Raw genomic sequence first — 27948 nt, forward strand, 5'->3', positions numbered from 1 at the left:
TAATGATGAGAACCCTGACCTGAGCTTGCACGAGGTTAGAGCCCATGTGCTTTTCCTGGGCCATGGAACCTCTCTCAGCAGAAACTGCAGGCTGAACACAAAATGGGTTAAGGAAGTTTCTTTAGATGATGGAAAGTAGATCAGAAATAGATTCCCGAAGTGGGAGTTCCCTAACCTTTAAGGGCTGTCTTATGTGGGGCAACCATACAAACTGTGAGTGGGTCCCAACTTCTGGTCCCTGTGCCAGCGAGGGCTGCCAGCTGTAGCCACTATGTGCTGAGGCATTCTCCAGGAAACTGAAATCACTTCCAGAGAAGCAAGTGCCTTCCCTATGAGGCTGGCTTTGCCTTCTTGGGGGCCTAGAAGTGAGCTGCAGCAGGAAGACTGGTCACCTCACACTGTCTTGCCTGGTCCCAGGCCCCCCGAGCTTCCCTCATCCTCCACCAGAGGTCACCCCCTGGTGAGACTCGGCCCAGTGCCCTGTCCCTGTGGGGCCTTGGCCTGCCTCCCAGGTTTGCAGTTGCGGTTTATTTTTGGCACTTCAGCCTTTGGTCTTCAAGTAGCAAAACCCCAAAGAACAGCAAGATATCTTACTCTGGCCACAAGTGTCTGCTTGGGACACAGTTTCAGCCGTCTGTGGTCCCCTCTTTCCTCAGGGGCTCTGAGACCTTTGGGATTCTTGTCAAGTTCATTTGAGGGCCTGCAAGGACCTAACAGTGAGTAGCCAGACCAACAATGGATAAAAGCCAGGCAGCAGGTGGGGAGAGGGGAGCCTGCTGGGTAGAGGAGGAAGAAACCTCTAAATCCGTTAGTTCCATTACTCTTCTCTGTTGAAGGCTGTTGGACAGACCCAGGAGAGTGGCCCCAGTGACTCTTGAAACTCCCCTCTGGGGAGTTTTCTACAGAAAGTGGGTCCCTGTGGCTATGTTTTAGACCTTCAGAGTTTGGGGAAAAAGATATTACATTTCAAAAAGGACCAAGCCCTTTCCCATTTGGGAAACTCTCTCCAAAGGAAGCTTGGGGAAAAGGTGAAGGGTGGGTGGGACAGCAGACAGAGGCACAATATTGGCCACAGTAAGGCCTCAGGGCAGGGCAGGGGGACTCTCAGGAATGGTGAGAGCAGCCAGTACCTGGCCAAGCTAGTTGTGCCAGAAAAAGGAGCCCCAGGCTCTGGATGGCACTGGGTACATGGGTGGAAGGTTTGCGGCCAGAGAGGGGAGGAGGTTGGTGCAGCTCAGCTCTAGAAGGTGAGGGACACAGATGCTCATCTTAGAAACTTAGGATTTGCCAGGAAATAGGCTTGTTTTGTGGGGAACAGAGACTCCGGGGCCCCCTCATGTTGCTGGTGGGGCAGAGGCGGCCTGTGAGCAGCCCAGCTGCCTGCTGCTGGCAGACAGCACTTGCTATTCTAAATCTTTCTCTCGTAACCAGGCACCCAGTAGCAAGGACACCAGGATTCCTGGAACAACCAGCCTGATCTCTGAGGCAGCCAAGACTGCTACTCGGCTGGTCAGCAAATTGGCTCCTTTGAGAGGCCAGGCCCTTCTGGGCCACAAGGAGCAGGGGAAGTGGAGCTGGAGGCAGCTTATCCCTGTTTTCCCCCTGCCTGGGCTCTGTTTGTTGGTAGATGATTTCCTGCATTCTTCGAATCCTGCATCTGAGCCAGGAGTTCCCTGATAGGAGGCTCTGTGTTCCTAAAGCAAGGCCAGCCCGCTCAGCCCTCTGTCCAGGCCTGAACGTCTGGCTCTGTACTGCCCCACACTAGAGCAGTCTCCCTCAAGGGCTCAGTGGACATTGTTCCGTAGGATTTAGGGCATCCTGCCAGCAGGACCCTAGACCAAAGGCACACCTACCCAAACACCAGCTCCCATCTGGGAGCAACACCCATTGTGCCTACACTGGGCACAGAGGACAGAGATGGCTGGGACATCTAGAGGAGACCACCAGGCACTGGGCAAGATGGCGCACACACTGACATGTGATACCAGGGCGGGGACTAGGACTCACCCACCCAACTCTGCATCCCTCAGAGCACCGGGCATGGTGCTTGGCAAAGAACAGGTGTTCAATGTCTGTAGAATGAAGAAGGGATGAGGGAATGAGTGGGTGACCATGAAAGTCCCAATTACAGACAGGAGTGAAGAAGGAGCAGTGGGGGAACTGCAGGAAGCATGTTCCGGAAAGAGGGGTGTTTTCAGGGTGGGACAGTTACAACTGGGGGCAGATGCAGAGATGCTGTAGGTATGGCATGTTGAGAAGGAAATTCTGGCTGGGTGCAGTGGCTCACACCTGTAATCCTAGCACTTCGGGAGACCCAGGTGGGTAGATCCTTTGAACTCAGAAGTTCAAGACCAGACTGAACAAGAATGAGACCCATGTCTCTACTAAAAATAGAAAAACTAGCTGGGCATTGTGGTGGGCACCTGTAGTCTCAGCTACTTGGGAGGCTGAGGCAAGAGAATCGCTTGAGCCCAGGAGTTTGAGGTTGCTATAAGCTATGATGCTATGGCACTCTACTGAGGGCAACAAAGTGAGACTCTATCTCAAAAAAAAAAAAAAAAAAAAGAGGAAATCTTGCAGCTTCTTGCCTTTTCCTCAAGTGTAGAGAGCAGAGAGAAAAAAGGACCAGCCTCATCTCCTCAGAAAGGAAAGGAAACTGCACTTTAATTTGTTCTCTGCAATTTCTTTGTGGTTCTTTCTAAAATCAAGGGCACATTGGCTAACTTTGGACCCAGGCCTGGCTAACTATCTGCACCCTCCTCTCCCCAGATGTAAGGAGCCACGTGGTCTCCTGGGGTCACAGAAGGAGAGACCCAGTGGGAAGATGCAAGCCGGACTCTTCCCAAAGCTCCAGGCAATAATCAGGAGGAGAAACCAGAAGGGAAACCAGGGGATGGGTGCCAGAAAGGAGTAGAAAAGCAAAGCTGGCTGAATTTTTTTTTTTTTTTAAATAAAGAGATAGAATCTCACTTTATCGCCCTCAGTAGAGTGCTGTGCCGTCACAGCTCACAGCAACCTCCAACTCCTGGGCTTAAATGATTCTCCTGCCTCCCGAGCAGCTGGGACTACAGGCACCTGCCACAATGCCTAGCTATTTTGTTGTTGTTGTTGCAGTTTGACCAGGGCTGGGTTTGAATCCGTCACCCTTGGTATATAGGGCTGGCACCCCACCCACTGAACCACAGGTGCCGCCCTTGTTTTTGCTTTTGAGACATAGTCTCACTTTGTTACCCAGGGTAGAGTGCTATGGCATCATCATGGCTCATGGCAACCTCAAACTCTTGGGTTCAAATGATCCTCCTGCCTCAGCCTCCTGAGTAGCTGGGACTACAGATGCCAAAACACCCGGCTAGTTTTTCTATTTTTAGTAGAGACAGGGTCTCGCTCTTGTTCAGACTGGTCTCAAACTTCTGAGCTCAAGCAATTTACCTGCCTTAGCCTCCCAGAGTGACGGGATTACCGGTGTGAGCCACCATGCCTGCCCTGGCTGAATTTTTTCAATTCACTAACATTTATTTTGAACATTGACTATAGGCCAGTCTTGGGCTAGGAGATATAAAGGTGTCTGAGTAGCAGCTCAGCCCTCCAAGGGTACATCCCCTGGGTCAGGAGGGCTGACACCTTCTTTCTCCTCACCCATCAGAGCCCTTTGGAGTCACCCTCTGAGGAGCTGAGGATGACCCGGGATGAGGCACTGCCTGACTCGCATTCTGCACAGGGCTTTTATGAGAATTATGAGCCCAAGGAGATCCTGGGCAGGTAAGAGCCAGACTATCCCCTCCAAGTGCTGGCCCGGGCTCCAGCAGGCTCTGTAGGGTGGAGTGGTCTCTGCTTGACCCTGAGTACTGACCCATTTCCATCTCCAAAGCAGTGTCCACTTGGAGAATCCCTTGGTTTGGAGTCCTGCCCTCCTGCAGCCAGGACAGAAAAGAAGGGTATAAGACTAGAGACCTCTCCTAGCAAAATGCTCCCAGGTGCATGTCCAAACCGGGCTCTGGGCCAGGTCAGGGATCAGGGGCCAGATGGAAGGTCAAGGCCCTGAAGAGTGTACCGCTTCTTTCTATGTGCTAAGAAAGGGCACTCAGCTAGGCATCAGGAAGCATGAGACCAGGCAAGTCACTCATCAACTCTGGGAAAATCACTTCTCTTGAGTCTTTATTTCATCATCGACTGTCCCCAAAAGTTCACAGGGAGTTAGAGGAACGTGACATCTCTGCTGTGGCCTGGACCTAGGATTCCCCTGGGGTGGGGAGCCTCTGAGGCCATCTGTCCTCTTCCATCCTCTCCCCCAGGGGCGTTAGCAGCGTGGTCAGACGGTGCATCCACAAGCCCACATGCCAGGAATATGCCGTGAAGATCATCGATGTCACCGGTGGGGGTAGTTTTAGCTCTGAGGAGGCGCAGGAACTGCGGGAAGCCACGCTGAAGGAGGTGGACATCCTGCAGAAGGTCTCAGGGCTTCCCAACATCAGTGAGTGATGGCCCCAAGCCACAGGAGGGTGCGCCATGATTCTGCCCTGGTGACCCAACTCTGGGAGTGTGGCCCCACTGCACAGCCAGCTAGAGCCATCCAAAGCATCTCCTGTTCCCTGAGCCTTGAGGTTCCTAGTTCCATCCTCACTGCTGGAACAGAAAGGGTCCCCGACTAGGGATGGGTGTGGGCGGGGGAATGGGAGTTTGAAGTCCCCAAACAGCCCACACCCATAATTAAACTTCTATGGGCAACATCCTGATTCCCCCCTCAGCTTTGGCAGTTAGCCCACAGCAGCCTCAGTCCCCGTGCCCCTATCCCCGGCTGCCCACGCTACCGGAGACCAGCTAGCCATTTCCATTTCAGTACAGCTGAAGGACACTTATGAGACCAACACTTTCTTCTTCTTGGTGTTTGACCTGTAAGTACCCAGCCCCAGAGCCAGGCACAGCCTGGGGTCTCTTGAAGAATCTCCCTCCGTGGTCCTCAACCCAGCCAACCCCTCACTGTGGATGCCACATAGGATCACAGATGCATTAGGCAGGTCAGGCCCTGGGCTCAGGCTGCCAGCTTTGGAAACCTGGGCCCACCATTTATGGGCTGGATCAATTTTAAGTATCAGTTTTCTCACTGGTGTTATTGAAGTCATAATAGCACAGTGAATGGCACAATGTAAATGCTAGTAATTTTTTTTTTAGAGACAGAGTCTCACTTTATCACCCTCGATAAGAATACCATGGCATCACACAGCTCACAGCAACCTCCAACTCCTGGGGTTAGGTGATTCTCTTGCCTCAGCCTCCCAAGTAGCTGGGACTACAGGCGCCCGCCACAACACCCGGCTATTTTTTGTTGCTGTTGCAGTTTGGCCGGGGCTGGGTTTGAAGCCACCACTCTCAGTATATGGGGCCGGCGCCCTACTCACTGAGCCACAGGCGCCGCCCAATGCTAGTAATTATTAACTAGGTGACAATGATGGTGGGTTTGATATTTATTCTAGGACCTGAGGATACAGCAATGAAAAGACACACAAGGTCTCTGACTTGTAATTATGTACATGCACTGTAACTACATGTACCGTACATGTACATGTACATAATTACAGGTATAGTCCCTCCTTATCTGCAGTTTCTCTTTTTGAGGTTTCAGTTTCCATCATCCATCATTGTTTGAAAACAGGTGAGTACAGCATAATGAAATGTTTTGACGAGACAGACATTGCATTTGCATAATTTTTATTACAGCATACTATTATTGTTCTATTTTAGTATTGTTAATTGCTCACTGTGCCTGATTTATAAATTAAAGTATGTTATCATACGTTTGGACATATTAGAAAAAACATAGTATGAATAAGGTTTGGTATTATCTGAGGTTTTAGGCATCCACTTTCTAAAAGGGGTCTTGAACGTATTCCCTGCAGACAAGGGTGTACTACTGTAGATATATGTAAAGCAGAACGAGGGGCAAGAGAGAGACACAGGGGCTTCTTTAGACAAAGTAGTCAGGAAAGGCTCTCTAGGAAGTGACTTGAGCAGAGACCTGGATGAAAGGAGGGAGGCACCAGAGCAAAAGCCTGGAGAAAGGCCTTGCAGCAAAAGAAACAGTCAGCACAGGGGCCCCACAGCTGAATGGGTCGGCACTTCTCGAGGCAAGGAAGCCAGGGGTGGGGACGGAGAGGGTGGAATGAGCTCGTGGAGGCCGGTAGGATTTAAGGTGGGGCAGTACCAAAGACCAGATTCTGCAGGCATTTTAGTCATGGTAGGAGTTTGGAGAGCCCAGAGAGGGAGAGAGGTGGAATCTGATTTACTCTGCACAAAGATCCCACTGGCGCTCTGGGGATGAGTGTAAGGAGGCCAGAGTGGACGGGAGAGGTCAGCGGTATTGAGGGGAGAGGCAAGTGGTCAGAATTGCACTTAGGGTATGGTCCAAAGATTGATATTATCATCTTCATCATCATTCTCTGCTTCTGTGCCAACAGGGCTAGCATGATAAGCTCCTTATTACTAAGCATCAGATGCAAGTGATACAAAGTGCTCTGTGGACTGTGTTCAAGACTTAACATCATTTTTATTAGACATGTTTCCAGGCAAGGGAGCTCTTCAGCATCTGTGCCCCTCCCTGTTGAATTCTCACTGCAGAACATAAATCTCTGCTGTGACACGAATCATGTAGAGGTGTCTTGAGTTCCACCCAGAACAGCTATTTAGGGGCTGGATATACATGGGGAAATTATTAAGTAGATTTGGTATCATTGGGACATTTCATACTGTAGCTGTATTGAGTATGTACAGCTTAATCTGACTTTGAGATGCAGTTTAACTTGGCATGTGTGTGCAATTGGACTGTCAGCTCCCGGTATGCAGGAGCTTGCATGGTTCCTGGTAAATCTTTGTTCTGCTGCTGCTAACAGCAAAGTCTTCTAGTATCTTTTTTTTTTTTTTGCAGTTTTTGTCTGGGGTTGGGTTTGAACTCACTACCCCTGGTATATGGGGCTGGCGCTACTCCTTGAGCCACAGGTGCTGCCCAAATTCTTCTAGTATCTTTCAAATGAACTAGAATGACAAAAACTAGATTCACACATTGCCCTTCAGGAACGCAGTACAGTTAATAAAACAATGGTCAGTAAATTTACCTCTATAAATTCTAGGTGTCTTCTCAAACAGGGTCCCCTCTCCCCCCCACCAGCCAAAACCAAGGACTTTCATGCTTCTTCCGGAAGCTGGCTGGAAATCTCCCTCCATTCTCCTCCCCTTTTGCTCCAGCAATCCCACTGGAAGGGAAAGGAGTGGGGGCAGGAGATACATTTCCCTACTTAGCCGAGGGAGACTTTCCTAGGACCTTTCCAGACTTGACCAGCAAAACCTGATCAGCTGCACGGGCCTGTACAGCTCATGGGGGCAGCTCAGATGTCTTTAACCTTTGAAGAAGTTTCTTAGCGTACCCTATTAAAAGTAAGATAGCTATTTTTAATGCTGCCCTGAGGAGCCCTCCAAAGAATAACTGGATTGTTGCAGCAGAGACCTCTTTCTAGATCATCTTAAGAAGAGAAGACTGAACCACAATTCTTAATCCTACAAAGAGCAAACTTTACTCTTCCCATGCTTGCTTGGCACAGCTAATTCTTTCCATTTGTTCTCTGGGAAAGTAGCCTGGGGTCCCCTTTTGCAGTCCCTAGACCCTGACAGACTCCAGGCCATGATGTCACTGCACAGACCCAGGGATTCTCACCCGCTCTCCAGCCTCCTCTGTTCTTCCTCCCAGTCTCCCCAGACTTCTCCCCTCCCAGACCACAACCTACTGTGCTTGTAGAGCATCAGCATTTGCTTCCCGTGCCAGAAGGTTGGGGGTGGGAGACAACTCTTGGGGAGTAGGGAGAGAAGGAGGTGGTCTTGGGATCAATCCAGCTACACGTCCCGTTCCCACAGGATGAAGAGAGGGGAGCTCTTTGACTACCTCACTGAGAAGGTCACCTTGAGCGAGAAGGAGACTAGGTGAGGTTCCATTTGCCCCTCTCTCCAGTCCTCTCCCCAGGTCCTACTGCTACAGGCTGAGTCATGGAGGAGGCACAGTATGCACTTGTCTGGGCTGGGAGTACACGCCACTGGCTTTACTGGCCTCCTTCCCTCCCGGGCTGTCTGGAGTACTCCAGCTTGTCCTGAGTCCTCCCTCACCTTCAGTGTGGCTGACGTGGGGGTTTGGTCTCCCTGCCTATTATCCGACCCACAGAGTGGGAAAGTAACATGTCTGCCCTCCACCCCAGGAAGATCATGAGAGCCCTGCTGGAGGTGATCTGTACCTTACACAAACTCAACATTGTGCATCGGGACCTGAAGCCCGAGAACATCCTCCTGGATGACAACATGAACATCAAGCTCACAGACTTTGGCTTTTCCTGCCAGCTGGAGCCAGGAAAGAAGCTGCGAGGTCTGTGAACAGGGGCTTGGCCCATGTCAAGAGCTCAGGCTCTCCTCAGTTTTCTCAGGGACAGAGGTTTCTCCCTTAATTTTTCCCCAGAACAAAACTACCAGTTAGGGCTGGGCACAGTGGCTCATACCTGTAATCCCAACACTTGGGAGGCTGAGGCAGGTGAACTGCCTGAGCTCAGGAGTTCGAAACCAGCCTGAGTTAGAGCAAGACCTTGTCTCTAAAAATAGCTGGGCGTTGTGGCAGGCACCTGTAGTTCCAGGTACTTAGGAGGTGGAGGCAAGAGAATCGCTTGAGCCCAACAGTTTGAGATTGCTGTGAGCTATGACACCACAGCCCTCTACCAAGTGGGTGACAAAGTGAGACTCTGTCTCAACAACAACAAAAAAATCCTACCATTTAGGCAAAAATCATTATCGGAAGAGGGGCTAGGCTTCTCTTCAAGTAAGTCCTCTTCCCAATAATGAATGGCCAAGATGGCTGGAAGTGACCAGGGGAACATTGGGCCCCAACAGTGGCCCTATGAGACAGTACCCTGGCCCTGCCCTTGGCTGGTGTTTGCAGAGTTCCAGCCCAAGTACCATTCCTGTCCCATCTGTTCTTTTGGGCTTCCTCTTCTGAGTGCCCCAGGCTGACCTGTCCTGATGGTACCTGTTCCTTTAGAGGTTTGTGGGACCCCCAGTTATCTGGCCCCTGAGATCATTGAGTGCTCCATGAATGATGACCATCCAGGCTATGGGAAGGAAGTGGACATGTGAGTGTGTTGGTGGGAGGAGGGAAGAAGGAGGGAGGTGAGCCCTTGGCAAGACCACATGGCTGGAGAGGGAGGGAACAGTGGTAACTACAGCTGGTGCCTGATGCTGGTGTGGTCAGTGTCCCTAATGCCCCAGGTGGAGTACAGGTGTCATCATGTACACCCTGCTGGCTGGCTCCCCACCCTTTTGGCACCGGAAGCAGATGCTCATGCTGAGGATGATCATGAGTGGCAACTACCAGTTTGGCTCACCTGAGTGGGATGATTACTCAGACACTGTGAAGGACTTGGTGAGAGGCGGGCCTATCGGCTCCTGGACTAGGATGGGGGGAAAAGTCCATGGAGGGGAAGGAGTACACTGTGCCCCAGTATGAAGGAGCCCACCAGGAGAGACCCCATGTCTCCTGAAATGTTGGGGGGACCCTGCCTTGACAACTCCTTTCCCCTCTCCCATCCTCTCAGGTCTCTCGCTTCTTGGTGGTGAACCCCCAAAACCGCTATACGGCAGAAGAGGCCTTGGCACACCCCTTCTTCCAGCAGTATGTGGTGGAAGAAGTGCGTCACTTCAGCCCCCGGGGGAAATTCAAGGTACTGAAGCTCCCCTTGACCCAGGCCTGGAGCAGTCGCTACTGGCTCCCTAAGTCCAAGTCTGCAAGCCCCCTTGCTCTCCCTACGGGTTCCTGACATCCCTCTGAGGTTTCCAGAGCACTTGCCCTTCCACTCCCACTCACCCTGTAACGGTTCCAGTTTAACTTCTCCCTTCAGAGAAGGCAGGTGTCACCTGACTGGCTCCACTGGCCTAAGTCCCTGTAGATGCTGGCAGGGTGGAGATTGGTGGAAACAAGGAAGGGCCTGGCAGAAGCTGTCTAAGCCTTTGAAGCAAAAAGCTCAATGCTCCCCTGTGCTGCAACAGGTGGGGGCTGCCAGCTCAGGGTTCCCCATCTCGGCCCTATGTAGGTGATTGCTCTGACAGTGCTAGCTTCAGTGCGCATCTACTATCAGTACCGCCGGCTGAAGCCTGTGACAAGGGAGATGGTCATCCGCGACCCGTACGCCCTTCGGCCTCTGCGCCGACTCATCGACGCCTATGCCTTCCGAATTTATGGCCACTGGGTGAAGAAGGGGCAGCAGCAGAACCGGGCTGCCCTCTTTGAGAACACACCCAAGGCTGTGCTCCTCTCCCTGGCTGAAGAGGACTTCTGAGAGGCTGGCAGGTGGGATAGGGCTGGGGTGACACGAGGGGAAACCACAGAAATGTAAGTCAAAGGAGTGAGACTGTGTGCAGGCCTCTGCACAAAAAGAGCACTTGGCCCAGGCCAGGAATCCCTGGAATGGAGGCTACAATCCCTTCTCAAAGGCTCTGCACAGGAGAGGTATTCCTGCCACAGGGCAATAAATGCAGACTGGGGCAGACCACTGCAGTGGGGTGGAGCAGGTGCGGTTCCCTCCTGCTTCTCCACTTCCCAGTAGTGCCACCATCTCAGTTTCTGTTTATGGGAGGCCCTGAGTTATTCTCTCCCCCCTTAGGGTCTCAGAGTGAGGATAAAAGATACTGAAAAGTGGCTCCTGTAGCTCAGCGGCTAGGGCACCAGCCACATACATCTGGGCGGGCGGGTTTGAATCCAGCCGGGGTCTGCCAAAACAACAATGACAACTATAACAAAAAATAGCCAGGCGTTGTGGCGGGTGCCTATAGTCCCAGCAATTTGGGGGCTGAGGCAAGAGAATTGCTTAAGCCCAAGAGTTGGAGGCTGCTGTGAGCCGTGATATCACAGCACTCTACCGAGAGCAACATAGTGAGACTGTGTGTCAAAAAAAAAAAAAAAAGATACTGAAATGTTTTAGATACCTAATCACAGATTTTACTAAACTCGCGACATCCAGTGACATCACAGGAACAGGTTACTCTTCAAGGACATGTTTTTAGAGGCGTATGGATGCCCTTACATAATTAACAACAGAAGGGGAAACTTTTGATATTGGTCTTTTGGAGTATTATTTGCTTTGTGACTCCCACAATGCATAGCTTCACCTGGTAAATCATTCAGTTCTTCCAGACCCTTTAAGACTGATTTGTGCTTTAAAAAGCCCACATGATGGCATTTTACAGAGTGGAAATTAGGTTCCTTTGGAGGATCATGAAATGCTATGGGCAAGACAAATGAAGAAAGCATTTCCCTTCTACAGTAATTTGTTGGGGAGACAAAGAGAACTGCACACATTCTGCCTTGAGGAAACAATATTAGATTCTGGAATCAGACAGGGAGGCTGGGTGCCCATAGCTCAATGGAATCAGACAGGGAGAAAGTGGGACAGAATAGATTTAAAAAATTTTAACTAACTGCCTTCCAGAACACTGTTCCAATTATGTATTTAGCTCCCACATTGGTAGTGCTTTACCTCTAAGAGAAACACCCAGCTCCTAGCCACAGTCGATAAGCTAGGTCCCTTCTCCAAGAGACAGTGGCAGCCCTCCTCTGTGGGTTAGTCTTTTTCTGTCCTGGGGAGAGGCACCTGACACAGATGGACAGGAGACAGGGAAGGAGTTATTTTTTGAGGCTGAAGTTGAAGTGCTTGAAGTCTAGCTGTGTTTGGGATATGGCCAGGGAAAGGTACCAGTACCATGGAGGACTCTCTTTGTCTGTGCGTGGCTGCTCACAGCTCCTCAGGTGGTCGGCCTGTACTGGAAGCACAGCGGAAGCCCAGGTTGTCTGAGGCCGAGTCTGGAGTATTGCCCATCCTGCCACCAGAGAGTGAACATTCCTTGAGAAAGGAACCTGGGGGCTTAGCCAACTTCTATGCCCTGCCCCCCAAGGCCTGCTGTGGTCTGGTGTGCCTGAGGACTGGGGAGGGTTGGAAGAAACCTGGTGTGAGGGCAGGACTTGGGTGAGTGCCATTCCTGGGGCAAAGGGACAAGAAAGGACAGGGTGGGGGAAGTGAGAGTGGCCCTGAGAGGCTACACTGGAGGGTGGGAAAGACAGTGACTAATAACTTTTACTGTTAGTGTTTAGAGTAACTCAGCACTAATCGGCATCTCATATTTTTCAAAGAACTTTTACAGATATTCCTTCATTTACCATTTCCCAACCGTTCTGATGCTCTGGAAGGCAGGATACATTCACCATTTTTATTTTATTTTATTTTATTTATTTATTTATTTTGGAGACAGAGTCTTACTTTATTGCCCTTGGGAGAGGGCCATGGCTTCACAGCTCATAGCAACCTCAAACTCTTGGGCTTAAGCAATCCTCTTACCTTAACCTCCCGAGTAGTTGAAACTACAGGTGCCCACCACAACCCTTGCCTATTTTTTAGAGATGGGGGTCTCACTCTTGCTCAGGCTGGTCTTGAACTCTTGAGCTCAAGCTATCCACCCGCCTCGGCCTCCCAGAGTGCTGGGATTACAGGCGTGAGCCACTGTGGCTGGCCTACATTCACCATTTTTCAAACCTGGAATCAGATACTAGAAAAATTGAAATGTCTTGTCCAAGGCTAATTACTGCTTTAGTGGTTCTACCCACTAAGTTTCTCCCACTAAGTTGTCCTCAAAATGGACATAAGGAAAATTCAGGGGTTTCAATGCGTCACAGAAACATTAGCCACTCTGATATCCAGAGGCCACAGAAATAGGAGCCTCTCTACAGTCTTCAAGGAATCCAGGGCTGGAGTTGCAGAGATCAACAAAATTCAATCTACAGATTAATGAAGTAGAACGAGTCCTAGAAGGAAACTCAGGAGACAGGGATTCTACTGTTCAGGTGCCACCACTAACCATCGTGTGAAATGAGCAGTTCTCAGCCCCTCCCTGAGCCTTTTTTCCTTGATTGTAAAACAAAGTGATTATAAAACATTGATTTTTGCGTGTCCAGCAATTTGAAGAGTCAATAATTCCATAACCACCAGCAATGGCCTATTGATATGGACATTCCACTCCCCTGCCCACCTAGTTGTGAGGACAAGAGGAGAAACCCATATAATTAAGATGCTGACCACACTGTCTCCTTGGTACAGAGAGCTGGCAGGAGAAAGTTACAAGTTATCTCAGGCCTTTGTGCTTTTCACAGCAAACACTGCTTGCTTTCTTTTCTGTGCACACGTCTCTTGGTGGAGACAGGGGTATGAGAGTAGCACCAACATCAGCTCTGGTGCTGCCTGTGCTCTGGAAGCCCAGGATCTAGACCTGCAGCCCCTGCTCCAGAGTTGTACATTCCCTGGGACCAACCCCCTCACCTGGTGGTGACCCGGGCTCGGTGATTGGCAGAGCCATCAGCTGTATCAATCCAGGATGCCCCGCGAAGGACACGCATGTCCTGGCCAGCAGCCTTGTATGACGATGCTGTCCACTCCCACACATTGCCCAGGAGGTCATAGAGGCCTATAACACAACAGGTGGGTTAGTTCAAAGCTAGGAACCACCAAACCACCCCTCCTCCTCATCCAAGGCCCAAGCAAATTTGGGGTAGAAAGAGGTGTTTCTCTCTGCCTCATCTATCAGACAGAATGATCCCACGAACCAATGGGTAAGCACTGACAGCAACCTGATGAGAAATCTTACCATAGTCATTCTGTGGAGGGAAGGCATTCACTGGGGAGACTCCATGAAAGCCGTCCTCAGCTTTGTCACCCTTGGGGAACTTTCCCTGGTCGGAGAAATAAAGGCTAAAGGTTTTACCGTCCTGTCATAAGGCAGGTCTCTCTGCCTAAACAGAGGAAAACCAAGGTCATCTTGCTGTATCATCTGGAGGAGTGGGGAGGGCATGGAGCAGTGGGGTTCCTATCTTGAACTCCCAAACAGGACGCCCCAGATGGATTGGGCAGAATGTGTGTTTCTCCTGTGCCCATGGTGGTCCATGTCAAGCCCATCCCATTCCTGCTTCCTTCACTCTCAGCAACTTCCTCCCCTCCACCTCACACCCCACATGCCATTTTGCCTTGAGAAGAGAGCTGCTCTCCTCCTCTGTGTTTTGCACCCCCTGCCTGAGCATTGGGGCCTAGCCCTGTCTGGCTCTCAAGCACCTCTGATACGGGCCTGTGCTCTACTGCAACAAAATCTCTTTCCCCACTTACCACCAACAGAATGAACCCCTTCTCATCTGCCTTGACTCCACCTTCCCTATCTCCTGCTCTTTACCACTGAAATTCTTGAAAAAGTAACCTACACTTGCTGATGCAGTTTGTTTGACTTATTCATGGTTATTCTCATTAGAACTAGTGTTCAGCTGCCACCACTCTATGGAGGCTGCTCTTACATAAGGGAACATGAAAGGGTTAAAATACACTCAACAGTACTATGTGCTCGGTCAGTTTCATTTATCTCTTTTAATCTTCATGACCTTGTCAGGCAGGTGCTGCCTCCATTTAAAAACCAACCATAGACCTGCAGTCCCAGCTACCTCAAAATAGTAATAGTTATGGGCGGCGCCTGTGGCTCAAAGGGGTAGGGTGCCAGCCCCATATGCCAGAGGTGGCGGGTTCAAACCCAGCCCCGGCCAAAAACTGCAAAAAAAAAAAAAAAAAAATTATTTAATAGTTACCAAAGATTGAACAGTGAATAAGTCAGATTTGTCTTTCTGCAAAGCTCTGATTCTAAGCTAACAATGTCTAAAAAAGGTCAGCCTAAACCACTGTATGGTGTCCCATGATTGCAATAATGTACATAGTTATGATTTAATAATTAAAAAAAAAGGTCAGCCTAACCCTTAGGCCCTTTTCACTGCTGAGGTTGTGGTATCCCTCCCTCTATAGAGTCTCCCCAGGGGATTTCATACTTGCCAAGGTCTGCAAGGTATGCTGGATTCTCTAACCCAGACCTCTGTTCTAATAAGCTTCAGGCTCCTATTTTTCTCTCTCTATATATATTTTTTATTTTTATTTATTTACTTATTTTTGAGACAGAGTCTTACTATGTTGCCCTGGGTAGAGTGCAGTGGCATCACAGCTCACAACCTCAAACTCTTGGGCTTAAGCAATTCTCTTGTCTCAGTCTTCCAAGCAGCTGGGACTATGGGCGACACCTGTGGCTCAGTTGGTAAGGCGCCGGCCCCATATACCGAGGGTGACGGGTTCAAACCTAGCCCCGGCCAAACTGCAACCAAAAAAAAAAAAAAAAAATGGCTGGGTGTTGTGGCGGGCACCTGTAGTCCCAGCTACTCGGGAGGCCGAGGCAAGAGAATCGCTTAAGCCCAGGAGTTGGAGGTTGCTGTGAGCTGTGTGAGGCCACGGCACTCTACTGAGGGCCATAAAGTGAGACTCTGTCTCTACAAAAAAAAAAAAAAGTAGCTAGGACTACAGGTACCTGCCACACACCCAGCTATTTTTTTGTTGCAGTTGTCATTGTTGTTTAGCTGGCCCAGGTTGGGTTCGAACCCACCAGCCTTGGTGTATGTGGCTGGCACTCTAGTCACTGAGCTACGGGAACCAACAGGCTCCTAATTTTCATCTTCTAAGCTTATAAATGTCCCAAAGGCACTTCAAGCTAAGCTGATCCTAAACTGATCAAGTTCTATCCCTCTGACCTGTGACATGCATGTTACCTATTCTGGATAATAGTAGTACCACCACCATGTTGTCTACTCTCCCACTTCTGATTAATTACCAAAGCCTGCCCATCCTCTCAGACACGCCTCTCATGTTTGGCTTCCTCTTTTGAATTCACTTCCAGTTCGAGTGTTGATAATCCCTGGGGCCCTGCCACAGCCTCAAATTCAAAGACCCTTGCTATAACTACAGCTGGACCTCAACTGGTCCTGCATGAATCAGCAATAACTAGCATCCCTGCACATCAATGTGATGCTGTTATTCCCATTAAAACGCTGTCTTAGGAGGTGCCTGTAGCTCGGTGGGTAGGGGGCCAGTCACATGCACCAGGGCTGGCAGGTTTGAGCCTGGCCCGAGCCAGCTAAACGATGACAACTGAAACAAAAAAACAGCCTGGCATTGTGGTGGGCACCTGTAGTCCCAGCTACTTGGGAAGCTGAGGCAGGAGAATCACTTGAGCCCAAAGAGTTTGAGGTAGCTGTGAGCAGTGATGCCACGGCACTCTACCCGGGATGACATAGTAGGACTCTGTCTCAAAAACAATAACAAAATGAAACAAAACAAAAAAAAAATCCCATCTTAGCTCTCCACTGCCGGGAGGGTAAAATCTAAACCCTCTGGTTGGCACACATAGTCCTCCGTAATCTTCTCCCAGCCCACTCTCTACTTCATCTCCCTCATCCCCATTTCTCTGTGCTCCAGCCTCCATGGATCTGTCACATCTCTGACAGGGTGAACCAGTGCCAGTCTATAAACTATCTGTTACCAGTTCATGTCGAGGTAAGTACAGAAAGTGAGTAAGCATTGAGAAATATGTTAACTGGACTTAGATTGGATAAATGAGCAAAGCCAGCACTTGTGCTGTTTCCTATGGTTGGAATGCCGTATCTTTTACTTATACTTGACAAACTCCTATTCAATCAGCTCAAATGTCACCCTCTCTAGGAGTCATCCCCAGCACCCTCAGGCATTGATTTCCTCCCCGACTCTGCAAATCTTTAATACACAGTATTTACCATGCTCTCCTTTGCTTTGCCATTTTATCAGCACCATTAGAACACAAAGCCGGGCGGCGCCTATGGCTCAGTGAGTAGGGTGCCGGCCCCATATGCCGAGGGTGGCGGGTTCAGACCCAGCCCCGGCCAAACTGCAACAAAAAAATAGCCGGGCGTTGTGGCGGGCGCCTGTAGTCCCAGCTGCTTGGGAGGCTGAGGCAAGAGAATCGCGTAAGCCCAAGAGCTGGAGGTTGCTGTGAGCCGTGTGACGCCACGGCACTCTACCCAAGGGCGGTACAGTGAGACTCTGTCTCTACAAAAAAAAAAAAAAAAAAAAAAAAGAACACAAAGCCCTCTGAATCCCACAGCCTTATACAGTGCATGGCCTATAGCAAGTCTCAATCAATGCTTGGTGAAAGGAGACACTGGTCTTACCTGCCACAGGTTGGTGCGGTTTGGCTGGAACCGATTCCCCCAGGGGTAAACCTGACCTGCCAAGAGGATAAGAAGATAGCAGAGGAAGAAGAGGTGAAGAGTTGGAGAAGAAAAAGGGCAGAAAGAGTGATGGAACCAAAAGGAAGTTAAAAGATGATGAGAAAAAAATAGTAAGCTTACTTACTTTTATTTTCCCATGCCCATCCCCTACTCACTAGATTGCATTAGAGTCTCAGGCTTCCTACTTTGCTCCAGGGCAGTGCAATTCTAAATGTGGTTTTGAGACCAGTGCTAGTCTGTAAACTATCTGTTCCCAGTTCATGTAGAGATAAGTACAGAAGTTGAGTAAGCATCAAGAAATGTGTTAACTGGACTTAGATTAGATAAATAAACAATCAAGAAGCAATCTCATTTGTCATACTTTGATTACTGATGTATCCACAAACACCAGTTCATTCAAAGAGTGTGTAGAGGTATATAATGTAGGGAATTTATTTTCATTCTCATAGCCTCTTTTTTTCTTTAGAGACAGATCTGATCTGCTGCCCCAGCCTGGAGTGAAGTGGCCTGATAATCGCTCAGTGCAGACTTGCACTCCTGAGCTTGAATGATCCTCCTACCTCGGCCTCCCCAGAAGCTGACACTATAGGCATGCGCCACCTCACCTGGCCTTAGAACTTTTTGTGTAGTTAGGATTGTAGAATGATAGTTATTAGTAAACAGTGACTCTATTTTAATCCTTGCACTGTATGGATTAATCTATATCTTAATAAGCACTACTCTAAGAAACACAGACCCTTCCTACCCTGTAGTTTTGGTAGTACTTCCTTTTCTCTATGCTAAGTTTTTCTGATTATATTCACTGAAATGTAACAAACATGTGGAATCTCCAACAATAAAATATTTTATGTCTGTTTTTTAGTTCACTTTTCCAGTTACGAACTTTTACGGTATTTTATAGATGTATTGGTCTGAGATATATTAAAAATGAAAAAAAGGCCAAGTATAATGACTCATGTCTGTAATCTTAGCACTTTGGAAAGCCAAGGTGGGAAGATCACTGACACCAAGAATTTGAGACCAGCCTGGGCTACTACATATAGTAAGACCCTCTACTCTACTGAAAAAAAAATTAGCCCAGGTGTGGTGGTGCACACCTGTATTCTAAGCTACTTGGGAGGCTAAGGTGGGAGGATCATTGGAGCTCAGGAGTTCAAGACTGCAGTGAGCAGCTGTGATCATGCCACTGCACTCCAGCCTAGGGTGAAAGAGACAAAATAGCCCTGTGTGAAATAAGAAAACAAAAAAATAACCCCAAATCAACTGGTCTTTCACCATCGATATCTTAATAAGCACTACTCTAGGAAACACAGACCCTTCCCACCCTGTGAAGGCCCCCATGGAAGGTGGGATGGATAGAAGAAAGGTAAATTGCCTTGATATCTGTATACCCTTCAAGCCCCCTCGGGCAGCAAACTCCCACTCTTCCTCGGTGGGTAGTCGTTTCCCCCGCCAAGCACAGTAGGCACGAGCATCATTCCAGCTCACATGAACCACTGGGAGTTCCAGTCTCTCTCGGATGCCAGAGCCAGGACCTGCAGGCTAACAGCCAGGATGTAGTGAGACAGGCTTCTAGGATCTCATGGAAGACTGAGGAAGACTAGGCTTAGGGTTCCTAATTTCAGCTTTTACCACTAGACAGAGAAAGGAAGTTGGAAGAAATAGCCTGGTAAGTGAAGAGTGTTCAGAGTCAGAAGAGACTACATGAAACTGAAGGGTGAAATAGGATGAGCACAAGGGAAAAAATTAGGGGAAAGAAAACAGGACTGCTTGGCTATTTCCCTGAAATGCCCCTATCATCCTTTCAAACTCAGTGTTCCTAGATGTGCAAGGGGTATAAGGAAGCCAGACCTTGAGAATAGGAGTAAACAGGGGTAGAAATGAGGCAGAGGAATGAACCCTTACCTGCCTCCAAAATGCCTTTTCCACTGGAAGCCACCAGAGAATAGACTGCAAGAAAAAAGAAACATTACTGCAAGATGCACTGGCCCAGAAAGGGCACCTTCCTCACTGAGCTGCAGGAGCTGGGACAGAGACTTCAAACTGAGGCCCAAGTGGTCAGAGTAAGACTATGGCTAGAATCTCTGAAGAGGGACGTCTCACTACCCATACTAGACATCTTGCCAAGATTTTTTTGCTGGTTCAAAAAGTGTTTTGAACCCTATTTTGACAAAGATCTCAATGCAAGAACTAGCTAAGGGTTAACTTCCTAGGAGTGAGTGTTCATCTGATTCTTCCAGGGTGGGCTTTTCTTGCTCCTTTTTGCCTCCAGGTCACATGTCTACTTGTCCACTGTGGCCCTAGTAACCCCATATGGCAACAGGATGCTCTGTCCAAGTCCCACTCCCATTTAAGACCAGGTTCTCTCACCTTCATTTGCTGGGTCACTTTGTTTCTTAGCTCACTGGAGACTAAGTCCTCAAACACGAAGCTCCACCCAAACATCTCAGCCTCTGTCCGGTACTTTTTCTCCCTGACAAAATCCCTGCAAAGAGATATTTCACCTGGGTTAGCTAATGAGAGTTCTCTGCCCTACTACCACCTTCTCCTAGTCCAGGAAACCTAATATATCTAATATACCATTGTCCTATAAGTCACACGCCTGGGAGTTTTTTTTTTTTTTTTTGTAGAGACAGAGTTTCACTTTATTGCCCTCGGTAGAGTGCCGTGGCGTCACACAGCTCACAGCAACCTCCAACTCCTGGGCTTAGGCGATTCTCCTGCCTCAGCCTCCCGAGTAGCTGGGACTACAGGCGCCCGCCACAATGCCCGACTATTTTTTTTTTGTTGCAGTTTGGCCGGGGCTGGGTTTGAACCCGCCACCCTCAGCATATGGGGCCGGCGCCCTGCTCACTGAGCCACAGGTGCCGCCCACACCTGGGAGTTTTAACAACCACCAAGGAATTAACCTGAAAGCCTGAGAAGATTTTCTTTTAGATTAGGACATGATTCGCATACAGTAAAATTATTCTTGTTAGTGACTATTTCTGTGAGTTTTGACAAAGTACACAGTCACTCCACAATGAAGATACAGAATGGGTCCATTAGCCACCCCAAACAATCCCAGTGCCTCTGTAGCCACTGACCTTTTTTTGGTCCCTTTTTTGTTTTGCCTTTTCCACAGTTTCATACAAAATGAAATCATATAGTACAGGCAGTCCCTGAGTTACAAATATCTGATCACATACAACTCTCACTTACAGAGGCTATTATAGGTAAGTCCTCAAGTTACAAATATCTGACCCACATACAACTTGCACTTATGAACGGAAGCTATTACAGGCAATAAGTAAATGTAACTGTTCTGACTTACATACAAATCCAACTTAAGAATAAACCTACAGAAGCTATCTCATCATCCAGGGACTGCTCGTATGTAGTCTTTGGAGTCTGGCTTCTTTTACTTAGCAAAAAGCTGTTGAGATTCAACCATGTTGCTGCCATCATTAGTAGTCTCTTCCTTTTTACAGGTGAGTTGCATTTTATTGTATGGATTATGGATATGCCAGTTTTTGTTTATACACTCAACAGTTAAGGGTCAGGTGGGTTATCACTAATTTTTGGAGATTATGAATAAAACCAGTGAGCAGGAGATTTAAGGGTGGGGAATGAGTCTACATCACATACCTAGTTTTGCAACAATCATGAAAGGTAGACAGAATAAGTGTCATAGTTTTTTGTTTTGTTTTTTTTTTGAGACACAGTCTCACTATGTCACCCTTGGTAGAGTACTGTGGCGTCACAGCTCACAGCAACTTCAAACTCTTGGGCTTATCCTTAAGCCCCAAGATTCTCTTGCCTCAGCCTCCCAAGTAGCTGGGACTACAGGTGCCTGCCACAATGCCTGGCTATTTTGTTGCTGTTGTTTGGCAGGCCCGGGCAAGGTCAAACCTGCCAGCCCCGGTGTATGTGGCCGGCAACCTAGCTGCTGAGCTACAGGCATGGAGCCAGATGTCATAGTTATTAAGTCCACAGGTGAAAGACGCTAGGTCAAATAAAAATGATATGCCAAGATTTTAGAGTGGATTTTCATACAGTTTGCAATTTTAGTAAATTTCAGCAAATTGCCAAGGTAAGACAGATTATTGTCCTGGGGGTAACAGTACTCTGTCTGTTCCAGAGTTTTGATGAGAATACATTGTTCACCCATCAAATGGACTTTGGGAATCAAGGAGGTAATCAGGAGATTTTGTAACAACTCACCAACTCCATAGCATCTCACCAGTTTGACAATCTTTCACCAGAGAAACAGAGACAAATCATGGGTTCTAAGCAAAGTTTAGGAACCTGTTAGCAGTGATATTACATTGTCATCATATAATAGGTCATCATTTGAAATATAAAAAATGCATATTATACATCTATCTGTTTGGTTGTTTCTAGCTGTCACAAAAGCTACAGCCTGATCAAAAGTGATTTCACCTCCAATTTTTATAATTGTCCTGTTCAAAATACTTTTTATATGTAGGCTTGGCGCCTGTGGCTCAAACGGCTAAGGCGCCAGCCACATACACTGGAGCTGGTGGGTTCAAATCCAGCCCAGGCTGCCAAACAACAATGACAGCTACAACCAAAAAGTAGCCAGGTGCTGTGGCAGGTGCCTATAGGTGCCTTGAGAGGAGGAGGCAGTAGAATTGCTTGAGCCCAGGAGTTGGAGGTTGCTGTGAGCTGTGACACCATGGAATTCTACCTACAGCGACACAGAGAGACGCTGTTTAAAAAAAAAAAAAAATTGGGTGGTGCCTGTGGTGCAGTGAATAAGGCGCCAGTCCCACATACGGAGGATGGTAGGTTCAAACCTGGCCCTGGCCAAACTGCAACAACAAAAAAAATAGTCGGGTGTTGTGGCGGGCGCCTGTAGTCCCAGCTATTTGGGAGGCTGAGGCAAGAGAATCGCCTAAGCCCAAGAGCTGGAGGTTGCTGTCAGCTGTGACACCACAGCACTCTACTGAGGGCAAGAAAGTGAAACTGTCTCTTAAAAAAAAAAAAAAATCATATATAAGAAATGCACATTAAATTCCACAAAAACTGGGCAGCACCTGTGGCTCAGTGAGTAGGGCACTAACCCCATATACTGAGGGTGGCAGGTTCAAACCCAGCCCCAGCCAAACTGCAACGAAAAAATAGCTGGGCGTTGTAGTGGGAGCCTGTAGCCCCAGCTACTTGGGAGGCTGAGGCAAGAGAATCACCTAAGCCCAAGAGCTGGAGGTTGCTGTGAGCTGTGATGCCACAGTACTCTACCGAGGGCGACAAAGTGAGACTTTGTCTCTAAAAAAAAAAAAAAATCCACAAAAACTAGTAAATATAGGTAGATAAAAAGAAAAAAATAAAATTACCCATTATCATGTCAACTAAAAGATATATTCTTCCAGATTCTCCCTCCCCACTCCTACTCAAGACTTTTTTTTTTTTTTTTTTTAATTTTTTTTTTTTTTATTTTGGCCGGGGCTAGGTTTGAACCCGCCACCTCTGGCATATGGGACCAGCGCCCTACTCCTTGAGCCACAGGCGCCGCCCAAGACTTTTTTTTTTTTTTTGAGGCAGTCTCACTGAGCTATAGGCACTGCCCGTATTTCAGATTCTTTATATATTCTGTATAGAGAGTTGTTTCTTTTTTTTTTTTTGAGACAGAGTCTAATTAGGTCGCCCTGAGTAGAGTACCGTGGTGTCACTGCTCACAGCAACCTCAAACTCTGGGGCTTAAGCGATCCTCTTGTTTCAGCCTCCCAAGTAGCTGGGAATACAGGTGCTGGCCACAACACCCAGCTATTTTTTGGTTGGAGTTGTCACTGTTGTTTGGCAGGCTCAGGCTGGGTTTGAACCTGCCAGCTCTGGTGTATGTGGCCGGCATCCTAGCTGCTGAGCTATAGGCACTGAGCCTCTCTATATATAGTTTTTAAAAATGGGATCATACCTGTACAGGGTGGACATAAAGTTCATGTGCAATTTAAAATAGTTTAAGATAGTAATTTGAACATGAACTTTTATGTCCATCCTGTATATTATTTTGCAAGTTACTTTTTTCACCTAACATCTTGTAACTATCTTTCAACAAGATTTTTTTTTTTTTTTTTTTTTTTTTGAGACAGAGCCTCAAGCTGTTGCCCTGGGTAGAGTGCGGTGGCATTACAGCTCACAGCAACCTCCACCTCCTGGGCTCAAGTGATTCTCCTGCCTCAGCCTCAGACTACAGGCACCCACCACAACGCCTGGCTATTTTTTAGTTGCAGCCGTCATTGTTGTTTGGTGGGCCTGGGCTGGATTCGAACCCTCCAGCTCAGTTGTATGTGGCTGGCGCCTTAGCCGCTTGAGCCACAGGCGCCAAGCCTTTCAACAAGATTTTTAATGGCTGTTAAATATTGTTATACTGATATAGTATGTTTAAGTAATCCTTAAATTAAGACATTTGCTTACAATGTCATCTTTGTAACTGAATGTTTTAGATAACTTTAATCCTTCCTTAAGACAAATCCCTAGAGGTGGAGTCACCAGGTCCACGGGTCTGAGGATTATACCAACAATCATTATGCTTACTTCAGTCTGTGTGTCCTCAATTTTTTTCCTGCAACTTTTTATTTAGGTCCACAAATACAATAGTTAAGTCATTTCTCACACTGGCTTTAGTGTCCTCTGCCCTTCCTGTGCCCCTCCCATTTCTCTATCTTGCTCTGTATTTTTTTCTTGTACCATTTGAAGGTAAGTTACATACCTTGATCATTTTTATTTTAATCTCCCCAAAACATATAGCCTTAGGAAAATAGAGGCAGCTCACCATGGTTTCTTAAAATGAGCTGAAACCAGAATGTCTAACTGCTTAAACAATTTATTTCCTTCAACCAATATAAACGAAATCTAAGGACTTCTCAGCTATGTGTATGACCCTTCTCCAAATCCTGCTCTCCACCTTCCCTCTCCCTAACCCGCACCCCCGCTGAAGGAGAAGTTTCTATTGGGTGTTTGATTTTGCTTATATTTCTCAGTGCTACATCCAGTGTAATGGAAAATACACTAGCTGGGCTGGGAGAGATGGCTCATGCCTGCAATCCTAGCTCTCTGGAAGGCTGAGACCACAGACCCCTTGAGCTTAGAAGTCTGAGACCAGCCTTAGCAAGAGAGAGACTGGTCTCTACTAAAAATAAAAATTAGCCAGGCATGGCTCGGCGCTCAGAGCATAGTGGTTACAGTGCCAACCATACACACCAAGGCTGGCAGGTTCGAGCCCAGTCTGGGCCAACTAAACAACAATGACAACTGCAACAAAAAATAGCCGGGCGTGTGGAGGGCACCTGTAGTCCCAACTACTTGGGAGGCTGAGGCAAGAGAATCGCTTGAGCCCAAGAGTTTGAGGTTGCTGTGAGCTGTGATGCCATAGCACTCTACCCAGGGCAACACAGTGAAACTCTGTCTCAAAAAAAAAAAAAAAATTAGCCAGGCATTGCGGTACATCCTGTAATCCCAGCTACTCAGGAGGCTGAGGCAGGAGGGTAGCCTGAACCCAAAAATTTGATGTTGCTATGAGTTGATGCCACAGCATTCTAGCCTGGGTGATCAAGTGAGACTCAGTCTCAATTTAAAAAAAGAAAAGAAAGAAAAGAAAAAAGAGAAGAAAAAGAAATGCACTGGCTGGCTGGGCGCCTGTGGCTCAAGTGGCTAAGGCGCTAGCCACATACACCTGAGCTGGCAGTTTCAAATCCAGCCCGACCCACCAAACAACAATAATGGCTGCAACCAAAAAATAAAAAATAGACGGGCGTTGTGGTGGGCACCTGTAGTCCCAGCTACTTGGGAGGCGGAGGCAGGAGAATCGCTTGAGCCCGGGACCTTGAGGTTGCTGTAAGTGATGATGCCACACTCTACCCAGGACAACAGCTTGAGGCTCTGTCTCAAAAAGAAAAAGAAAAAGAAATGCACTGGCTGAAGAGTCAAGGGATTTGAGTTCCAGGCCCATTTGTCCACTAACAGAGAGTCAGTCAAACCTCTTTGGACTTTGGATTCCTCATTTGAAATATTTAGGTAAAACTTGTCCCATAGTACCACTGCAAAGATAATATGTGGTAGCAAACAACCTAGTTTCCCTTTAGATTTTAGGAAAGAGATTAGAAAAGGCTTTTACTCCTCCTTGAAGAACACTTGATATACCTGAAATCTTTGTTGGTGACAGGAAATATGTCAATGGCAAAGGGTTTTACTGTCACCTCTCGGACAGGCCCTTCACCATCTCTGCCATCTGGAGAATCTGTTCCCATAAGGAATCTTCCACCTGGCAGCTGGACCATGCTAGTAGTCTGTCCATTACCTGCAGCAAAAAAGGAGAGTTATCAGTAATATACATAAAACAAGTGGTGATATTTGGATCATATGTAATACTTATAACAAAACAGAACAGATAGGCCTAAAAATTTTGGCCTTAAATTTTTGTTCTGCTACTTAATTTGCTGTGTGACCTTTGGAAAATTACTTGATTTGAGAATCAATTTCTTCTTCTATAAAATGGGGATAACATCTATCTCTTAGATAAGAGCTGTATGGATTAAAATAACATGTGTAAAATGTTGAGCACATAATAGGTGTTCACTCAGCTCTTTATTCTTCTACATAACCCTTTGTCCCAGGTAAGTAAACCTAATACTACCCTGAGATACATTTAGCATTTTCTACCCATACTTCTGCTTACATCATTTCTTTTTATTCCTCTCCACTTAATGACCTCATCAATTCTTAGTGATTCTCACGATTACATGATATGCTTCAGAAGGAAAGGGACCTCTATTTTGCCAGTGTATCCTTGGCACCTACCGCAAGCAACAGACTTGTTGCTTGAATTCCTCAGAAAAATCTTTGCTATAATCTCCTTATTTTATGGGTGGAAACAAGGACCTAATAAAGGAAAATGTCTTAAAAGGCTGATTAGCAGGAGACAAGACTAGAACCAGGTCTCTTTACAGTGCTGTTTTCAAGAGGCCTGGCTTCTCTAGCTGGATGTACCACTTCATGGTATTGTTTTCAAGAAAGGATACCTAAGCCCTGTAAATTAGTTCCTCAAAGGCAGAGTCTAGGTCTTTTGATGTTCCTCAGAATTCTATCTTTGGCCCTCTTCTCATCCTGACACATTCATACTGACTTCATCTATTTTCAGGGGGTTTTTTGTTTTTTGTTTTTTTTTGATACACAGTCTCACTATGTCACCCTCGGTAGAGTGCCATAGCATCACAGCTCACAGCAACCTCAAACTCTTGGGCTTAAGTGATTCTCTTGCCTCAGCCTCCCAAGTAGCTGGCACTCCAGGTGACAGCCACAATGCCTGGCTATTTCTTTTTTTGCAGTTGTCTTTGTTGTTTAGGTGGCCTGGGATGGGTTCAAATCCGCCAGTCTTGATGTATGTGGCTGGGGCCGTAACAACAGTGCTACGGGGGCCAGCCCATTTTCAGGTTCTTCAACAAATAAATTGCAAGGAAAAAATGGAATTAAGAAATAACATACAAGGCTGGGTGCGGTGGCTCACCCCTCTAATCCTAGCACTCAGGCAGGCTGAGATGGATGGATTGCTTGAGCTCAGGAGTTCAAGACCAGCCTGAGCAAGAGAGAGACCCCATCTCTACTAAAAACAGAAATACTAGACAGGGGTGGCGCCTGTAGCTCAAGAAGTAGGGCACCAGTCCCATATGCTGGAGGTGGTGGGTTCAAACTCAGCCCTGGGCAATAACCACAAAAAAAAAAAAAAGAAAGAAATACTAGACAGGGGTTGTGGTGGGTGCCAGTAGTCCCAGATACTCTTGAGCCCTAGAGTTTGAGGTTGTTGTGAACTACAACACCTCCATACTCTACCAAGGACAATAAAGTTAGGCTCTGTCTCAAAAAAAAAAAAAAAAAAAAAAAAGGAGGAAAGAAAGGGAAGAAAGAAAGAAACAACATACAATTGCAATGCATGAACTTTGTTTTGTCTGTAATTCAACACGTAAACTACAGTTTAAAAAGATTTATGAGATAAAAGGTTAAAGTGGCTATAACATTAAGGACTACTGTCGACTTTTTAGGTGGGAAAGGATATGCTAATTTTTTTCCGCGTCTTTTTACTATTCAAGCTGAATACGTATGAATATAATGCCTGGATTCACTTCAAAATGGCTCCAGAGGAGGGGGAAGTGGGATTTCAAAGGAGCAAGATTGGCCACAAATTGGCAGCTAAGCAAGGCGACAAGTACGTGAGCGGCTGGCTCATCATGTTCTCTTTTTTCTTTCTACGTTCGAAAGATTCCAAAGAAAGAAGATAGAAGTTTAAAAACGGTGAGGTACAACATAAGGTGTTAACCACCTCCCCAAATTGGGCGTCTCCAGACACTCCGAGCACATCCAGTAAGCGGGTAGGAGGGCCCCATCCCTTGCCCAGTGCCTGGTGGACAAGTGGCGCAAACGGGAGGCGGGCAGGCCAGCATACTGACCTAGCTTGAGCCGTCCGCCAAGCAGGAGCGACAGCAGCAGTAGCCAGAGATCCATGCCGAGAGCCGGACGAGCATAGCACGCACACTGCGCCGCTCTACTGCGCATGCGCCCGCACGCCAGGCGGGCAGCCTCTCGCGCGTGCGCACTCCCCCGCCCAGCATCCTCGACTCCTCCCGACACTGAACCACCGTCCTGGAAGAGGAGGCTGGAGTTTGCCACACGCTTTAGTACGTAAGTCCCCTCACTACTTTTTGAACATTGGTACAAATGTTCAAAATGTGGCTGGTTGAGACTACTTCCGTGCACCATACCATGCAAGACCACGGAGA

The 27948-nt window shown here is 47.7% G+C and overlaps 2 protein-coding genes across 4 annotated transcripts; one reads left to right on the forward strand and one right to left on the reverse strand.

Annotated features, from left to right (window-relative positions):
- The first annotated feature begins 539 nt into the window (after positions 1–539).
- On the forward strand, positions 540–11581 carry PHKG1 (phosphorylase kinase catalytic subunit gamma 1). Its single transcript, XM_053555111.1, has 10 exons — positions 540–716; positions 3644–3759; positions 4293–4471; positions 4838–4892; positions 7900–7965; positions 8235–8398; positions 9062–9152; positions 9289–9442; positions 9615–9740; positions 10110–11581. The coding sequence occupies exons 2-10, from the start codon at positions 3677–3679 to the stop codon at positions 10353–10355; spliced, it is 1164 nt and encodes a 387-aa protein (XP_053411086.1). The 5' UTR covers positions 540–716; positions 3644–3676; the 3' UTR covers positions 10356–11581.
- On the reverse strand, positions 5474–27702 carry SUMF2 (sulfatase modifying factor 2). 3 transcript variants are annotated; one of them, XM_053555151.1, is made up of 9 exons: positions 27619–27702; positions 25319–25475; positions 19550–19664; positions 19085–19129; positions 18571–18721; positions 17120–17175; positions 13708–13792; positions 13383–13527; positions 5474–7026 (listed from the first exon to the last, which is right to left on the reverse strand). In XM_053555151.1, the coding sequence occupies exons 1-9, from the start codon at positions 27671–27673 to the stop codon at positions 7008–7010; spliced, it is 828 nt and encodes a 275-aa protein (XP_053411126.1). In that variant the 5' UTR covers positions 27674–27702; the 3' UTR covers positions 5474–7007. The 3 variants fall into 3 exon arrangements, with proteins under 3 accessions (XP_053411126.1, XP_053411125.1, XP_053411127.1); XM_053555150.1 differs by lacking the exon at positions 5474–7026 and adding an exon at positions 11581–11892; XM_053555152.1 differs by lacking the exons at positions 5474–7026; positions 17120–17175; positions 18571–18721 and adding an exon at positions 11581–11892.
- Between the last annotated feature and the right edge of the window lie 246 nt (positions 27703–27948).

This window comes from Nycticebus coucang, chromosome 12, assembly GCF_027406575.1.
Source record: "Nycticebus coucang isolate mNycCou1 chromosome 12, mNycCou1.pri, whole genome shotgun sequence".
NCBI classification, from domain to species: domain Eukaryota; kingdom Metazoa; phylum Chordata; class Mammalia; order Primates; family Lorisidae; genus Nycticebus; species Nycticebus coucang.

What these genes read in the sequence shown, in the direction of transcription:
- PHKG1 (XM_053555111.1), top strand. Translation starts at nt 3,677, where the DNA reads ATGACCCGGGATGAGGCACTGCCTGACTCGCATTCTGCACAGGGCTTT. An exon ending in TTCTTCTTGGTGTTTGACCT is followed by an intron (nt 4,893 to 7,899) that starts GTAAGTACCCAG and finishes CCGTTCCCACAG; the next exon opens with GATGAAGAGAGGGGAGCTCT. An exon ending in TTGAGCGAGAAGGAGACTAG is followed by an intron (nt 7,966 to 8,234) that starts GTGAGGTTCCAT and finishes CCTCCACCCCAG; the next exon opens with GAAGATCATGAGAGCCCTGC.
- SUMF2 (XM_053555150.1), bottom strand. Translation starts at nt 27,673, where the DNA reads ATGGATCTCTGGCTACTGCTGCTGTCGCTCCTGCTTGGCGGACGGCTC. An exon ending in GTCACCAACAAAGATTTCAG is followed by an intron (nt 19,665 to 25,318) that starts GTATATCAAGTG and finishes ATCTCTTTGCAG; the next exon opens with GGATTTTGTCAGGGAGAAAA. An exon ending in CCCTCCACAGAATGACTATG is followed by an intron (nt 13,528 to 13,707) that starts GTAAGATTTCTC and finishes GTTGTGTTATAG; the next exon opens with GCCTCTATGACCTCCTGGGC.